Below are 18,802 nucleotides of genomic sequence, written 5' to 3'. Positions count from 1 at the left end.
TTCATCACATTATATGCTTTCTCTTTTGCTTTTACGCTCTCCCAGACTTCCCTAGCCAGCCTTGGTTACCTCACCCACCCTGTACCATGTTGCTTTTTCATCGGGATGGATCTTTGCTGTCTCTCTTGAATTACTCCAGGAACTCCTTTCATTACTGTTCCAATGTCTTTCCTGTTAGGGTCCTCTCCCAGTCAAACTCCTCCCACATACCCCTGTAGTTGCCTTTATTCAGCTGTAACACCATTACCTGTGATTCTATCTTCTTCCTCTCAAATTGCAGAGTAAACATAATCATATTATAGTCACTGCCTCTGAAGGGTTCCTTCACCTTAAGCTCCCTTATCAAGTCTGCCTCATTTCACAACACTAAATCCTGTATTGCCTGTTCCCTTGTGGGCTCCACCACAAGCTGCAACAAAAAGCAGCAACTCTTCATCAGAGCTGAAGTGAAGTGTGGAAGGGGGCAGCATTTATACTATAGTTGGCGGAGAGTGCTAGTGGAGGATGTATAGTGCTGGTGAAGAAAAGATGTTGATAGTTCAGATTAAGGAATAGGCATGTGAGAATGGCAGAACAATGCTGTGTCTCACTACCAGATTTGAAAGAGAAGACACAGGGGTGGGGGAAGGGAGAGATGACATGGTGACAGAGAATGTAACATGTAAAGCAGAATAAAGGGAAGATATGGAAGTTGATTCACTTAAGGTGTTGAACTTAATATTAAGTCCAGAAGGCTGTAAAGTAGCTATTCTTAAGATAAGATGTTGTTCCTCTAATTTGTGCTGTGGTTCACTGGAGCACTACAGCATGCTGAGGACCAGTAAGTGAGCATACAAGGATGCTGTGTTGAACTGACCGACTACAGGAAGCTCGGGGTCATGTCTGCGCACAAACCAGAGTTGTTCTGCAAAGCAGTCATCCAGTCTGCTTTTGGTTTCTCCAATATAGAATATGCCATACTCTATATTGGATGCAGCAAACAAGATTGGATGAGAGACAGATGAAATGCTGCTTCATCTGGAAAGCCTGTTTAGGACCTTGGATGGTGAGCAAGGAGGTGGTAATGGGGCAGATGCTGCACCTTCTGTGCTTATACAGCAGATGCCAGGAGAAGAGGGGATTGGAGTTGGTGGTCATTGCATTGAACAGAGGGCCGCGGATGGAATGATCCCTGCAAAATACAAATGGGGAAGTGAGTTGAAGATGTCTTTGGTGGCGGCGTTCTGCTGGAATTGTCTGAAATGGCAGAGAATGATCCTTTGAATGCAGAGACTGGGAGGATGAAAAGTGAGAACAAGGAGGAACTGATCATGTTCTTGTGAGTGATGGGAAGGGGCAAGGGTGGAAACAAGGGTGATAGGTCTGATGTGGTTGAGGGCCCTATCAACTACAATGGGTGTGGATAAAGAGTGGAGATGGAAAAAGCACAGCAGGTCAAGCAGCACCAGTGGAGAAGGGGAATTGACATTTCAGGTCAGAACCTTTCATCAGGACTGGGGGAGGAGAAAGGGGCTGAGACATAAATAAAGGGAAGGGCTGGTGCTGGGGAAAGGTGATGGGATGGCGAGAGGTGGATGCAGGTAGGACATGGTTGTGATTGGTCAGTGGGAAGGGTGGAGCGGACACATGGGAAGGAAGATGGACAGGTAGAGTCAGGTTAGGTGGGCGGAGTGGAGAGGGAGGGCCGGGCCTGGGATGAGGTAGGGGTGGGGAGATTTAGAAGCTGATGAATTCCATGGGGGCGGGGCTGGGGGAAAGACGAGTGGGATGGCAATAGGTGTATGCAGCCAGGAGATGACTGATTGGTCAGTGGGGAGGGTGGAATGGATAGGTCGGAAGGAAAATGGACAGATAGGGTCAGGTTAAGAGGGTAGGGCGGAGAAGGAGGGTTCGGCCTGGACGGAGGTGGAGTTGGGGAGATTTGGAAGCTGGTGAATTCTATGTTGAGGCCATATGTTATAAGCTCCCGAGGTGGAAGATAAGGTGTTCTTCCTCCAGTTTGCGTGTGGCCAATTGTTGATGGTGGAGGAGGCCCAGGATGGACATGTCAACGGGCGAGTAGCAATGGATGGCAACGAGAAGATGGGATTGGTTGGAGTGCATGGATCATTAATGTTCCCTGAACTGGTTCCCGCGTTTGCGCTTGGTCTCTCCGATGCAGAGGAGACCACATCAGTAGCAACAGATGTAATAAATCAGGTTAGAGGAAATGCACATGAATCTCTGCCGGACCTGGAATGATTCTTTAAGGCCTTGGGCGGAGGTGGGGCGTGAGGGTGTTGGGTGTTTTACACCTACTGCGACTGCAGGGGAAGGTTCCAGGTGTGGGTTGGAGGAGAGTTTGGACCTAATAAGGAAATTGCAGAGGGAACAGTCCCTGCGAAAAGTGGATGGGGTGTGGAGGGAAATATAATTTTGGTCATAGGGTCAGACTTCAGGTGGAGGAAGTGGCAGTGGATGAGGTGTTGGACTTGGAGATGAGTGGGGTAGAATGTGAGGACCCAGGGGACTCTAACCTTGTTGTGGTTGGGGAGCTTTTGTATGAGGGCAGCAGTGCGGGAAATGGAAGAGATGCAGTCGAGGGCATTTTTGATCATGGGCGAGTGGAAATTGCATTCCTTGAAGTAGGAGAACATCTGGGATGTCCTGAAGTGGAATCGCTAAACCTACGAGCAAATATGGTGGCGGAATTGGGAATACAGGATTGCTTTTTTGCAGGAAGAGGTTTGGTAGGAGGTGTAATCAGAGTAGCTGTGGGAGTCGGTAGGTTTGTAATAGATGTCGGTGCTGAGTTTGCTTGCTAGAGATGGAGGTGGCGAGGTCCAGGAAGGGGAGGGAGGTGTCAGAAATGGCTCAGGTGAATTTGAGGTCAGGGTGGAAGTGGATGAACTGTTCAAGTTCCTTGTGGGAGCATGAGGTAGCATTGATACAGTCATCGATGTAGTGGAGGAAAAGGTGAGGGGTGGTGCCAGTGTAGCTGCAGAAGACTGTTCCACGTACCCTACGAAGAGGCAGGCATAACTTGGACCCATGCAGGTACCCATGGCCATCCCTCTGGTTTGCAGGAAGTGGGAGCATTGAAACAAAAGGTCGTAGAGGCTGAGGACCACTTCCCCCAGGTGGATGAGAGTGTCAGTGGAGGGGGATTGGTTGGGTCTGTGGGAGAGGAAGAGACAGAGGGCCTTGAGGCCCTCCTCATGAGGGATGCAGGTGTAGAGAGACAGGATCTCCATGGTGAAGATGAGGTGTTGGGGGCCAGGGAACTGAAAATCGTGGCTGGTGTGGGTGGTGTCCTGAATGTAGGTGGGGAGTTCCTGGACCAAACAGGACAGGACGGAGTTGAGATAAGAGGAGTTCAGTGGAGCAGGCAGAGATGATCAGTTGACCTGGACAGTCAGGTTTATGAATTTTAAGGAGAAGATAAAATCTTCTCATAGGGAAACGATGAGGTTGGAGGCTGTGGATGGGAGATCTCCTGAGGTGATGAGATTGTGAATCATCTTGGGGATGATGGTTTGGTGATGAGAGGTGGGGTCGTGATCAAAAGGACAGTAGGAGGAGGTGTCAGCAAGTTGTTTCGTGGCTTCGACGAGAGAGAGGTCGGTGTGCCAAACTACCACCGCACAAGCCTTGTCAGCTGGTTTGATGGTGAAGTTGGGGTTGGAGTGGAGTCCACACACCCAACCAACTCCTTTCCCATATCTCAAATCTTCCCCTGCGGCTGCAGCAGACGCAAAACCTACCCCACACCTCCCCCCTCATCTCCATCCAAGGCCTCAAAGAATCTTTCCAAGTCCAAGAGATTTCATGTGCATTTCCTCTAACCTGATTTATTGCATCCATTGCAACTGATATGGTCTCCTCTACAGGAGACTGAGCGCAAACTCGATAACCGGTTTTGGAAACAATCAACCCCATCTTCCAGTTGCCATCCGTTTCAATTCCCCCTCCTGCTCCCCAATGACATGTCCATCCTGGACCTCCTCCACCATCCACACAAGTCCACATGCAAACTGGAGGAAGAACACCTCATCTTCTGCCTTGGGAGCTTACAACGATGGCTCAGTGGTTATCACTGCTGCCTCACTGCACCAGGGTCCCAGGTTCAATTCCAGCATCAGGTGACTGTCTGTATGGAGTTTGCACATTCTCCCAGTGTCTGTGTGGGTTTCCTCCGGGTGCTCCAGTTTCCTTCCACAGTCCAAAGATGTTCAGGTCAGGTGAACTGGCCATGCTAAATTGCCCGTAGTTGGAGGGAAATTGGTCTGGGAGGGTTACTCTTCAGAGGGTGGGTGTGGATTGGTTGGGCCGAAGGGCCTGTTTCCACACTCCAAGGAATTTAGTCTAACCTAAACCATATGGCCTCAACACAGAATTCACCAGCTTCCAAATCTCCCCAACCCCAACTCATCCTGTGCCTAGCCCTCCCTCTCCACCCTGCCCCCTTAACCTGCCTGTACCTATCCATCTTTCCACCTATCCATCCCACTCTTGCCACTGACCAATCACAGCCACCTCCCACCTATCTTTCCCCTTTATCCTCCCCAAAAGATTCCAACCTGAACCATCGATTCCCCATCTCATTTGATGCTGCTTGACCTGCTGTGCTTTTCCCAGGCCACTCTTTATCCACTCTGACACTCAACCATCTGCAGTTCTTGCTATCTCCAACGCCAGTGAGCAGGAAATCACTGTTAAGGAAGAAGCAAGTCATGTCAGCAGTACTGTTTTGGAACATATGTGATATAGGTGAAGGAACTGGGAGAATGTGATGTAGTCCTTGCAGAACGTGGGATGTGAAGAGCTGTAGTGGAGGGAGTCAGTGGCTTTGTAGTGGATGGCAGTGGAGAGTTTATTCCCCAAAATGGAGACAGAGAGGTCAACCAAAGGAAGGCAAGTGTCGGAAATGGACGATGTGAAAGCTATAGAGGGGTGGAAACTGGAGACAAAATGGATAAATGTTTCAAGGCCCTGGTGGAAGCGTGAAGCGGTACAGAAGCAATTGTTAATGTACCAGTGAAAGAGTTGTGGGATGGGGCCAGTGCAGGACTGAAACAAGGATTGTTCCACATATCCCATAAAGATACAGGCATAACTGAGCATTTCTTCACTTTCCTTGAGATTTGCTTGTTACTTTCTCTGTCACCATGTCCTCTCTCCCCACCCCCATTCCAATGGGACTGTCTTCTCTTTCAAGTCTGGCAGTGAGACATACCATTGGTCTGCCATTCTCACATTCCGATCACTTAATCTGAATTAACGTCTTTTCTTCACCAGCATTCTACATCCTCCACCGCCATACCACACCCCTCCAACTACAACATCAATGCTTCCCCCTCCACTTCAGTTCTGAAGAAGAGACATCTAGATTCGAAACATTAGCTTGCTCTCTCTCCATGGATGCTGTGTGACCCACGGTGATCTCCAGCATTTGTTGTTTTCAGCCTAGTTTTTCTAGCCTCTCCTTACAGTTCATATCCTCTAATCCAGGCAGCATCCCAGTGAACCTCTTGTGCACCCTCTCACGATTTTATAAACCTCTGTAAGGTCACCCCTCAACCTCCTACGCTCCAGGGAAAAAAGTCCCAGGATATCCAGCATGTCCTTATAACTCAAATCCACTACTCAAAATTACATCCTTGTAAATCTTTTCTGCACCCTTTCCAATTTAATAATATCCTTCCGAAAGCATAGCAACAAGAAACATATGCAATATTCCAAAAATGACTCACTAATGTCCTGTACATCCACAATATGACATCTCACTTCTTATACACAATTCTCTGACTAAAGAAAGCAAGCGCGCCAGACACCACCTTCCCCACTACTTTCAAGGAACTATTTACCTTGAAAGCAGAGAAAGGAACTAGTCTCTCTTCGACAACACTCCTCAGAGCTCTACCATTAATTGTGTCAAACCATCAAAGCAGCCACTAAGTCAAATCTGGAGGTTTAACTATAAGAAACTCACTTAATTACAAATTCTGGATATCATGTGATCTAGCTTGGGAAAAAAGTTTGTATAAAATATCCGAGAATCATCCCTGCAAGGTCAGAACTCTCAGGGCAGGTGGATGTCCAAAGTTTGCAGTGACAAAATTTGTTCACCATAGGCTTGCATGAATGCATTGTATAATCACAACAGTTAGTACACTATCACAGTAATAAATTTGTGTATTATAAGTTGTTCCTGTTTTTGGGTGATTGGCATTAGGATTGTAGAATCATACAGTACAGAAGAAGTCCTTCAGCCAATTAGGTTTGTACCACTAAAAATATACTACTACTTACACTTGTCCCACTTACCAGCCCGAGGCCCACAGCCTTGAATGTTCTGATACTTCAAGTGCTCATCCAAGTAATTTTTCAAGGGTGTGAGGTTATCCTGTTATTGGCTCTTCAACTAAGGGGAACCGCTGCTGTCTATCTACAATGTTCATGCCCCTCATAATCTGATCTGCCTCTATCAGCTTCCCTCTCAACTTTCACTGCTTCAAAAGAATACAACCTGGGTTTAATCAGCCATTCTTCATAGCTGATATGTTCAATCCCAGACAACATCCTGGTGAATTTCCTCTATACTCCCACCACTGCAATCACATCCTTCCTTTAAACTGGTGACCAGAACTGCATACTATACTCCAGCTGGGATTCAACAAATGTCATGTACAACTCGAACACAACCTCCCTGCTCTTGTGACCTGTGTCTCGACTGATCAATGCAAGTGTCCTGTATTTATTCTTAACCACCTTATTAGCCTGCCCTGCTGCCTTAAGGGATCTGTGGACAAACAAGTGAGAAAGTCTTTACCTGTACTATGTTGGCTCCAGTGTTTGAGTGAGCTGCATAATAAGGGAAATAGGTTTTAAACTAAATAGTGGGATTGAGGAATCAAACCAAGGAAGTAATGGTAAATTGATAAGTAAAGAGAAGCAACAGAGAAAGTTGTTAATATAGAAAAAGACAAACAGACTGTGACAGGAAGGGATAGAGTACAAATCTAAAATTAAAATCAATTTTAAAAAGGCTTTAAAGGTTATAAAAACAAAACTGAAGACTCTGTATCTGAATGCATGTAACATTTGAAACAAATGAACCCATAGCAAGAACAGAAATAAAACAAACTTATATCCATTCCAAAAGATGTGGCTGCACTATGACAGAGTGGGATCAAAACATTGAAAACTGCATGCCATTAATGAAAAACAGGAAGCTATGAGCAGAAGGAGCTCTGTTATTTAGAAATGGTATCAGCACAAAAAGAGGGATGACCTAAACTCATCTCGGATTGACAGAATATAAAACAGCGAACTGCAGGCTAGTTTGCTTAACATGTGAGGAAGGTGCTAGAACTTATTATTAAGAACATTATCTTAGGCATTTGGAAACAAAACATGATAACTTGGCAGAGTCAACATGGTTTTGTGAAAGTCATGATTCGCTAATTTATTGGAATTCTTTGCAGAAATAACATGTGGTGTTGATAATCAGAAACTGATGGCTGTATTGTACTGCGTTTCCAGAAGGCACTCACTTCAAAGGTTAGTGGGCAGATGCTCATAGTGCATGGGATAATATATTGGCATGGATACAAGATAGGCTAGCTAACAGGAAACAGGGGGGACACACACAACCTTTTTCTGGGACACACACAACCTGTTTCCACATTGTAGAGTTCTACTCTATTCTATTCTAATATGTGGAAAATAAGTTTTGAAAAAAAATCAAAAGGCTATAAAGGGATATGGATATTGTGATCGGCCAAAGATCTGGCACATATGTTACAATGCGAGAAAATTTAAAATTGAACTTTGCAAAGAATTTTTAAAAAAATATTTAACCTACTTAGATCGCAGAGCTGAGAGATGCAAAGGAATCTGGGTATCCCAATGCATAAATCACAAAACATTAGGATGCAGGTACAGCAAGTATTAAAGTGGCCGGCACAGTGGCTCAATGGTTAGTACTGCTGCCTCACAGCGCCAGGGACCGGGATTCGATTCCAGCTTCAGGCGACTGTCCGTATTGAGTCTGCACATTCTTCCAGTGTCTGCGTGGGTTTCCTCCGGGTGCTCCAGTTTCCTCCCACAATCCAAAGATGTGCAGATCAGGTGAATTGGCCATGTTAAATTGGCCGAAGTGTTAGATGCGTTAGTCAGGAGTAAATATAGGGTAGAGGAATGGGTCTGGGTGGATTATTCTTTGGAGGGTCGGTGTGGACTTGTTGGGCTGAAGAGCCTGTTTCCATATTGTTGGGAATGTAATCTAATCTAATCCAAAGAAAGCTGATTAAAAAAAAAACTTAGGTAATAGGAAAAAGATGAGGCCATGCTGCCACTCAATCCCGCCCTCCATTCAACAAGATCATGGCTGAGCTGTCCCATGTTTCAACAATTCCTTCATGCCAGCTCATCTTGACCTTGTACGTCTCCATTCAAAAGTCTAAACAACTGCTCTTTAAAGACATTCAGTGATCCAGCTTCCACAACTCCCTTAACTCCAAATATTGATTAATTGTTACGTGAAGAAACTCTTTTACAGCTAAGTCCTGAATTTTACAGCAATGGAGCACATGGACACAGAAATTTTGTTGCTCTAGAAAACCCAGATTAGACTTCACTTGGGAGTACTGTGAGCAGATCTGGGGGGCACCATGTCTTAGGAAGGATGCTGGGCTTGAAAGCAACGCAACATACGTTTAAAAGAATGATCTGTGGAGACTTCAAGGATTAAGTTTAAGGATTTATTACATAAGTTAGGCCTGCTTCCTTTAGAATTTAGAAAGTTAAGGGGTGATCTGATCAAAGTTTTTGAAGATATTAATAGAAAAGTATAGGGTAGATAGACATAATCTATTTCCACTGGTTGAAAATTTTAGAATTAGGGCGTAGTCTGACAATTAGGGCCAGGTGGTTCAGGACAGATGTTCCAAAGTACTTCTACACACAAAGGGTGACAGTGATTTGGAGCTTTCTTCCACTAATGACAGTTAATGCAAGTTCAATTGTTAATTTTAAATCTGAGAGAATTAAAGGATTCTGGCCAAAGGGAGATATGGAGCGAGACCACAGATCAGTCATGATCTCACTGAATGGTGGAATTGCTTGAAGGCTACATGGCTTCCTGCTGTTCCTATGATCCGACGAAACAGTGTCAAAAACAGCCAAACCTCCAGGCTCAGGATATGCCAACAAGAGAAAACAGTGAATAGGAAATAGATACTTATTGAAACACATTGACCATTGACTTACATGGCTGGACTGCCACATTTTGATCAGCCCTGCATATGCAAGTCTCTATTGCTTCTTGTCTTACCTGTTGAATACATTGTCACTGGCAGCATACTTCTCCAGTCTGGAAAGAGGTGTCATTTCATCTTGATTTGCCAAATCCAAGAACGAGGTTATCCGTATTCCATCACAGTCAGAGCTGTACTCATCAAACCCAACTGTAAGCCAAGAACAAAGTGTCAGGTGGTAGCATTGACACAGGTCACTCAGTCCTAACAAAGCTTAGGCAAAACACAGTCGCAGTGCCTTATAAGAAAAATGTGATGCAGGTTTGTGTATTGCAATGCACCAATGCAGTTTCATAGCAGCAAGGTACAAAGCAGAAAGATTCTTTGCGCAATGGAGGGTAACTAATATCATGCAGAAAAGTGCTAAATAAACTGGTTAGAGTGTATTGGAAGTACTTTGCCTACCAGACGTGAAATAATAGCAGCTTGGAAAAGGGGAGGATGCCTGTGAAAGCCCTGGGCTGGGATAGGATTGGACAGCAAGGCTTTGCCTAACACTAGGAAATGGGATGCAAACAGCTTTTAAAGCTTGACCCAAATGCTAAGCCACCTTTCACAGCACTTCCTGGTTAGTAGTACCTGTCAAATAAATTGCCACAACTCTGAAGATGTGTGTACATGTGTAGTGTCCAAGTGATTATCTGTACATCTCTATGACACTAAGTTCCCATTGTCATTAGTACTGGAGCTAGCAGCCTGAATTGGTTTCACAGCAACTGAAGTTGCAACATTTAATCAGTTAACACCTAGTACATGAACTAGTCACCAGATTTCAAAAGACTCAAGAAAATCCATGCACTTGTTTGGTAGCGTTCCTTACAATGTCCCAAAACATCAGTGGATTCATTACTGATTGAAGCATAGTTATATTTAAAAATGCACTAAACAACTGCCATAGATCAATAACCTACAAACAACAAGCAATAATTAGCTTTTTTTTTGAACTTTGGAAAAATCAGTCAATTCCCAGTAACAGCATCATAGTCAAAAGAAGAATACTGTTTTCCTCATGGAAAGGTTATGTGCTCAAGTCAGAGTGGCCTTGGTGCTAAATCATCACAAGCTTCTCCAGTCAGCCTCAAAGGTCCAAGAATAAAGGGTAAGCCATTCAGGACCGAGATGAGGAAAACTTTCTTCACTCAGAGTTGTGAACCTTTGGATTTCCCTACCACAGAAAGCTACTGGGGCCGGTTCATTAGATGGAGATAGACAGAAAGTGATAGTGGGATACTGGATACTGTATGATCAGCCATGATCACACTGAATGATGAAGCAGGCTAGAAAGGTTGAATGGGTAAAAACAATGACTGCAGCTGCTGGAAACCAGATTCTGGATTAGTGGTGCTGGAAGAGCACAGCAGTTCAGGCAGCATCAGAGGAGCAGCAAAATCGACGTTTCGGGCAAAAGCCCTTCATCAGGAATAAAGGCTTCCTGATGGAGGGCTTTTGCCCGAAACGTCGATTTTACTGCTCCTTGGATGCTGCCTGAACTGCTGGAAAGGTTGAATGGCCTACCCTTGAACCTATTTTCTAAGCTTCTTGGTTTAACATCAAGAACAAATTTTTCAGCATTAAATCAAATGCAAAATCTCACTCATTTTTGTGTGATCTGCATGCAGTATAAGAAGATGGAAGACATTACTTTAGAAATTGCAAGACTGATGCAGTCAGTTCTGCGAGAACAAGTGTTTCTTCAATGCAAATTGGCTTTAACGTGATTGAAGAATTTAGACCGTTACTTGTAGAACACAAACTTCCTTATCTTAATTGGCGAAAATGCGATTCCAGCCCCATTAGTTTAAATGGTGCGGCTATTGCACAATCTTATCGCACAGGAGTAGAACTATTGCATTATATCAGAACCGATTGTATTTGGGAGGTCTATGTACTGAACAATACATTAATGTCACAATCAGATGGCTTTCTACAAGTACAGTAAATTCAGCTTTGAAACTCAGTTTTCTAGCAAATTTATCCCCTTGCATTGAAATGCTACACTAATAAGATATGGACTTTGCATTCTCATTTCAAACATTTGCAACAAAACCTGTCATAGAAGAGGCAAAGCTCTCATTCAACACACCAATTCTCTGCCAGTATTTTCCTTTCTGAGCAATTTAATTAGCCTGCCCACAGTCAGAATTTGTTCTTGGACATTTCTTTCTTCAGCAACCAACCAATTCCTCATAATTTTATGGAGTTTATGAGCTGCTTACACATTCAAGCAAATATGTGGAGTCGTTTTTTTTTATTTTAAAAACCTTTCCTTTAAGTCTTTGTACCGTCCTTTCATTGACACCCTTGTAGAGAGCTGGAGTCATTAACCAAGTTCGGCACATCCTAAGTAACTGAAAGCAAGCAAATATGTGGAGTCGTTTTGTTTTTTATTTTAAAAACCTTTCCTTTAAGTCTTTGTACCATCCTTTCATTGACACCCTTGTAGAGAACTGGAGTCATTAACCAAGTTCGGCACATCCTAAGTAACTGAAAGGGCAGAGCACGGTACTGAATTTTAAAATGCAGTTGCTTTAATTTTAAGCCAATTTGTCTCAGGTCTTTTGAGCTAATTGAGGACTTGAGTTGAGATTATTTTAAACCTATATTGTTCAGAAATTCAGATTTTTAAGTTTCCCCACTTTTTCCACAGTTAGCATATATTATCTACTCCTCTATATATTCAAATTTATCAAATGAGTTTGCTGGAACTTGCCATCAGATACAGAGTCATAGAGATATACAGCATGGATGCAGACTTCTTGGTCCAAATCGTCCAAGTGCGACAGGAAGTGCAACAAGAGAAGAAAAGCGCAAGTGGAGGGGCGCATGCGCATGATGGGATGGCATTTGGGAAAACGAGAGGAGAAAGGGAGCAGGCAGTGGGAGCGGCGCCAGAAAGCGCCAAGGGAAGGGCAACAGGAAGTGTGATGGAAAGCACGTGCGGGAGAAGGAGACAGCAGTGTGTGCACAAGGAAAAGGTCAAGGACAGGGCACACGTGAGGGGAGCGCGTTCACGGGAACACACGAGGGAAAGTGCAAGGGGAGTGCAAGGACATGTGCGCACAACAGAAAGGCATGAGGCAAATTGAGAGGAGAAACGGCGTACGGGAGGGGAAGTTCAAGGGGAGGCATGCACGTGCAAGGAACAGCACGAGTAGAGTGTGGGCGGAAGGAGAGACCACAAGGAGACCACGAAGGAGGGCGAGGAGAGTGGGAGAGCACCAGGAGAGAGCAGGCGCACGAGTATGCGTGTGCGGGAGAGCGCGAGGAGAGAGCAGTGCATGCGAGGTAGAGCATGGAGAGAGAGCACATGCAGGCGAGGGAGAGCATGAAGGGAGAGTGCAAGAAGAGAACACGCGCATGCACGAGGGAGAGCGTGAGGAGAGAGAGTGTGCGTACAAGGGAGAGCGTGAGGACAGGGCGCACGAGAGCGCAAGGAGAGCACACGCGCACGAGGGTCAGTATGAGGAGTACTCATGCATATGAGGAGAGAGCGCACGCGCACGAGGGACAGCTCCAGGAGAGACACCGAGGAGTGCACACGAGGAACTGCCCGAGAGAACATACGTGCACGAGGAACAGCGTGAGGAATGAGCCAGAGAGAACACGCGCGCAGGAGGGACAGCCCGAGGAGTGGGCGCATGTGCAAGGAGAGAGAGTGGGCCCATGAGAGAGAGCCGAAGAAGAGACCGAGGAAAGTGCCCATGAGGGACTGCCCGAGGACAGCGCGTGCGTGCACGAGGGAGAGCGTATGTGAGGAGAGATTGCATGGGAGAGAACGCAAGGAAAAACAGCACGCTGAGGGAGTGTGAGGAGAGCATGCATGAGGGAGAGCACGAGGATGGAGTGCACGTGAGGGACAGCGGTGCACGAAGGACAGAGCGAGGACAAACAATGCATGCATGAGGGAATGAGGGACTGCCCGAGGACAGCGCGTGCGTGCACGAGGGAGAGCGTATGTGAGGAGAGATTGCATGGGAGAGAACGCAAGGAAAAACAGCACGCTGAGGGAGCGTGAGGAGTGCATGCATGAGGGAGAGCACGAGGATGGAGTGCACGTGAGGGACAGCGGTGCACGAAGGAGAGAGTGAGGACAAACAATGCATGCATGAGGGACAGCACTCGCGAGCACAAGACGAGCATGCGCATGAGGGTAATCGTGGGAGGAGTATGCGCACATGAGGGTAATCATGAGAAGAGCGTCTGCATGAAGGTAATCGCGTGCAAGTGTGCATGCGAGAGAAAATGCAAAGAGTGCACACGCGCACACACGCAAGATGAGCAAGGGGAGTGCTGTGCATCCCTTTGTGCTGTACCTTCCGCATGCAAATGTACCCTTACACTGTCCCCTGTGCCCATACTCTTGTGCTGTCCTGTGTATGCGCACACACTCATGCTGTCTCACTTGCACGCATATACTCTTGCGCTGTCTTGACCATGTGCACTTCTGTGATGAGCAACAGGAGGGGAGCCTGCGAACAGGGACAATGTGAGGGTATATGGGCGCGCTAGTACCCTTGTGTTCTCCCAGGTACATGGGCAAGCGAGAGGGAGAAAACACGAGGGAAGCGTGCATGCGGGAAAGTGTGAGGGGTGAGAGAGAATGGTACCAATGTGCGTGAGAGAGAAAGCTATGGGAACGTGGACAAGACAAAGTGAGGAAGAGGAGTGCGAGAAATAGAAAAAGTGGAGTGGATTGATCGTATGGAGGTCAATTAACTAAACATCATAGAATATGAGGTCCCTGATTGGGGCTCTTCATCTCTTCCAAACACAGTGCCCTGGCTGACATAAAAGAATGAATTTCAGGGATACTAATGCCCTGATTGCCTGACTCTGAGAGGCAGTGCTGTTGTCAAAAGCTACGCGTTTGTAAACAAAGAGTGATTGATGATGGGATGACACCTTTCATTGTGTTATTTCAATGGCGATTGAAATAACACGATAGAGTAAAGCATGATCCTGAAGAAACTCACTCGCAACAGCCCTGATGAAGTTGGTAAGGTAAGCTTTTTCTTATATTGTGCCTTTGGGAAGCTTGACTCTTTTGAGCCAGCCATCAAGGAGTCCAGACAAACAACATTGTGTCAGATGAGAAACAAATATTAACTTCCTGATAGCCTCTGGAGCTGCAACTTTTTCTGGCTTTAAGATGTTAAATTTTTCTGAGGCACAGGAAACTAAACACTTTCAGGAATTGGAGGTGCCAGTGTTAGATTAAAACTTCCATCTTTTATAATGGGATATGCTGGTTTCTGTTCTCTAGATTTTTTACTGTATCACATCTCCATGACACTGGACTCCTTTGGCTATAAATTCTGTGAGCATGATCTTCACTTCCACAACCACCTGATTAAAGGAGTTGCGTTCCGAAAGCTAGTGCTTCCAAATATACCTATTCGACTACAACCTGGTGTTGTATGATTTTTAACTTTCGGAAATTGACTGGCACAGTTTAGGAATATTACAACCTCAAGCCTCCTTTAATTCTAAGATACCATCGCTTTTACTCAGGAATCTGTTCTCAGCATTTTTGACTAGGTTAAGAGGATTGGCAGATGCAAGTAAATTTGGTTTAACCCTTAATGAGATGCTTAGAGATTGTCTAGTATGCCAGATGAATAATGTGACGATGCAAAAACACCTACTGGCTGAGGGTCAGAGGACATCACACAGGCGCTACAACTAGCTTTATCATCGGAAAACGCAGCAAGTGGAGCACGAGTTGCAATGTATTCTGATGGATGTGGATACCCCCACCAATTCACCCAAGCTTGAGGAATACCATGTGAGTGCAGGCAACTGCATAGCCTCATTCAGAACATACTCTGATCAGAGTAACTCTAAGTCAGCCTACAGTAAAATCCCAAAACAAACCAAGTCTCAGACAAACAGTGACAAATCTCTTCAGGATCTTTCCATTATTATATTGGATTGATGTTGATATCCAGATTCAGGATAGCAGAGTCCTACTAGTATTGAAGTGGAGGAAGGTAACTCATGGACCAGCATCCATGAAGTTGTCCAGGAGAGTTCATACCCTGCAACGTCCAGCTGCATCTGGTTTGGAACAGTTTTGTCACTTAGCAACATCTAAATCAGAACCAATCAAATAATTGTCTGGTTAAATGGCCATCTGGTTCAAATGATACCAATACAGCTGTATAAGTGATCACAGAACAGTTTCTAATAAAATTCGCTCTCAGTCTGGACTCCAGCCCTTAAATTTGTAAAAGACTTCAACTAAGCAGAGACTCTATACCGGGGAATCTTCACAGATTAAGGGTACAAGTTTGGCTCCAGTCTCTTTGAGAAGCAGTAAAGGGTCAGGCCCAGTCTTGATGGGGCAAAATTAGTTGCAAGAGATTCACCTAGATTGACTCAACATTTTTCAATTAGAAAATGGCTGCCTGAGTGAAGTCGTAATTAAATACCCTGAGGTTTTCCAGGAAGGTCTAGGAATTATCAGTGGAGCCAAAGTAACTTTGTATGTTGACCAGGAAATAATTCCATGACTCTGGAAAGCCTGTTCAGTGCCAGTTGCCTTACTCGCAAAAGCAGAAGAATTCAGAAAACTGGAAAGTGGAGTCGTCATTAAACCAATCTAATTTGCAGAATGGGCAGCACTGTTCACAACAATTTTGAAATCTAATGGGTCTGTTTGCCTTTATGGGGATTCAAACCAAACAGTAAACTTTTTTGCAATTGGATGAATACTCATTCCTTTGGATAGAGGATTTGTACACAAAGCTGGCAGGAGCATTGTCCTTCATGATGCTTGACATGAGCCCCGCTTACTTGCAATTGCATTTAGATCAGAATTCTTGGAAAAGTATTATAACTAATACTCAGGAGGGCTTATACCAATATATCATCAGACTTCAATTTTTCAGCAGACGATGGAAAACATTTTGCAAAGCCTACTTCGGCTCACAATTCACCTAATAATGTTAATAACAGGGAACAATAACAGGAAAAATTAATAAAGAACACTTAGAGAACCTGGACATCATCCCAAGGCATTTTTTGAGGCAAGTGCCTCAGAAGGGAAAAATGTGCGTTCCAGGCTTCCTAAGTGACCTGCTTGGGCTACAGGATTGACAAGACTGGGTTACACGCATTGAAAGATAGTGAGAGCAATCAAGTGTCCCAGCCCTTATGTTTGTCCAAGACTTTAAGTCCTTTCTGGGTCTGGTAAATTATTATGCAAAGTTCGTACACAACGTGGCACCATTGCATCAACTCCTATAAAAGGGTCAACCTTGGAAATGGTCTCATAGATAGGCCTTAGCTGTTAAAGAAGTAAAAAAAAGACTAATTGTTACTCTGTGATCCTGAAAACAATCTTGTAACGACAAGTGATGCCTTCCCTTACGGTACTGGAGTTGTATTAGCTCAGAGGTGGCCCATTGAAGAGGAATGTCCAACAGCATCCAATATAACCAAATAGAAAAGGAAGGATTCATGATCATATTTGGAGTCAGGAAATTTCATTACTACCTTTTAAGGTGAAATTCATGATAATCACAGACCACACTCTCTACTTGGTCCACTTAAAGAGATTAAAGTGGCGTCGTCCATAGCTTCAGGCTGCATTCAGTGGTGGGTTCTAATATTAAGTGTTTATAATTACAATCACCCAGGAGGCCAAGTAGTCAATGCAGATGCATTGAGCCACCTTCCATTAGTGGATATATCACCGGTGGTACCCCTCATGGAACAGAGTGTTGAGTTTTCTGGATATGCTCCCAGTCACAGCTGACATCAGACTTTGGACACAGAAAGATTCAGTACTTTCCCAATGAAACAATTGGCATTAATGGGTAAAACCAAAGGGCCACTGCAGCTACAACTAACACCTTTATGGACACAGCAGACCAACTCACAGTAGAGAACAGCACGTTGTTATGGGAGCAAGAATGATGGTCTCAAGCAAAGGTCACCATCAAATACTGGCTGAACTCCACCAGGGCCATCCAGTTCACAAAAAGATGATGATAAAGAGTTTTGTCTGGTGGCCAGGCTTGAACTCAAATGAAGCACTTTAGTGGGACAGTACCCAGAATGTCAACAAGGACAAAAATAACTGCCAGCAGCTTCCCCACATTTGTGGGAATGGCCAGGTAAGCCTTGGACTCAGTTGCATGTTGACTATGGAAGTCCATTCATTGGTTCAATGTTTTTAGACATTGTACACACCCACTCAAAGAGGTTGGACAAACATACATTCATCAAACACTAGAGTGACAATAGAAAAATTGCAGATATCTTTTGCGACACACAGAGTCCTGGAGATTTTGGTAACAGATAAGGGACCATCTTTTATCATCAGGGACTATAATTATTTCTTAAAATCAAATAGGATTCAATGTACAAGGATAGTTCCATACCACCCATCATCCAACAATGTGGCAGAAACAGCAGTCCAAACTTTGAAGGCAGGCCTGAAAAAAACAAAGTCTATTGCCTCATTAGTTACCAAGTTATCAAGGTCCTTTTTTGATTTCAGACCACTAAGAGAGCCTGGCAGAGTTGCTAATGAATAAAAGACCATCCACCAGGCTAAGCCTGATCTTCCCGGACCTGTGAGGGAGATTGAAATGGCATCAGGAACTCTAATGTCAAACCCAAGACTCCACCAAAGGAAAGAGACAGTTTGATACGGGGAAAAAGTTTGGTGCAAGAATCATGGAAATGGTGTCACATGGTTAAGATGCATTATCAACATGAGATCAGGAACAGTGACTTATAAAGTTTGGTGCGACAGTCCTGAATAAGCATGTGGACCATTTGAAAGCTGAAAATTTGCAGACTATGCAGGAGTAAAGCTCTTCCCTCAGAGCCTTCACAAATACTAATGACTCCCCCTCTCCATCAAACATTGAGTCCTCTAAATCGGAGATGGACCTGATGGAACTAACCACCTTGACATTTCTGTCTCCAGAAGAGGAGACAAAAATCTACCGAGGCACTCCAGACTCAAGAGGCAAGTTCCTGCTCATTACATGCCTTCCCTGTCAGATTCTGAGTTGGTGATGTTAAAACACTCCAGGAGGCTCTCAAAGAAATCAGACAGTCCTGCGTCCATGAACTCAGAGGTGGAGACACGTAGTGATTGTTGAGGTCAGCAAGTTGAACCTCAGAATAGAAGCTTCCTGATTAGGGTTGTCAATCTGTTCCAACCACTGAGCCCTGGCCAATGTAAAAAGAGTCAATGTCAGGGATATTGATGCCCTGAATTAACAAATAAAGGGTAATTAGTGATGGGATATTAGTTATTGAAGAGTTATAAAAGAGACAGACAGACGAGACAGAGAGAAAGAACGAGCAAGAGAGGGAAAAGAAAATGCCTTACTTCAGCAAGGCATTTGATAAGGTTCCCCATGGTAGGCTCGTTCAGAAGGTCAGCAGGAATGGGATACAGGGAAATTTAGCTGTCTGGATACAGAATTGGCTGGTCGACAGAAGACAGCGAGTGGTAGTGGAAGGAAAATATTCTGCCTGGA

At 44.7% G+C, this 18,802-nt stretch overlaps 1 protein-coding gene across 2 annotated transcripts in view; it reads right to left on the bottom strand.

Moving 5' to 3' along the window:
- ppp4r1l (protein phosphatase 4, regulatory subunit 1-like) overlaps positions 1-18,802 on the bottom strand; it is a 125,670-nt gene that overhangs the window by 101,307 nt on the left and 5,561 nt on the right. For both annotated transcript variants that reach the window (XR_006314608.1, XM_043710084.1), the window contains exon 3: positions 9,317-9,449. Coding sequence is in view for 1 of the 2 variants with exons in the window: in XM_043710084.1 (XP_043566019.1) it covers positions 9,317-9,449 (133 nt within the window). In the remaining variant the exon portion in view is untranslated. The remainder of the gene's footprint in view (positions 1-9,316; positions 9,450-18,802) is intronic.

Source organism: Chiloscyllium plagiosum, chromosome 20 (assembly GCF_004010195.1).
Source record: "Chiloscyllium plagiosum isolate BGI_BamShark_2017 chromosome 20, ASM401019v2, whole genome shotgun sequence".
Taxonomy (NCBI): domain Eukaryota; kingdom Metazoa; phylum Chordata; class Chondrichthyes; order Orectolobiformes; family Hemiscylliidae; genus Chiloscyllium; species Chiloscyllium plagiosum.
Note: the sequence above shows the minus strand (reverse complement) of the source record. Positions and strands in the feature narration are given on the sequence as shown.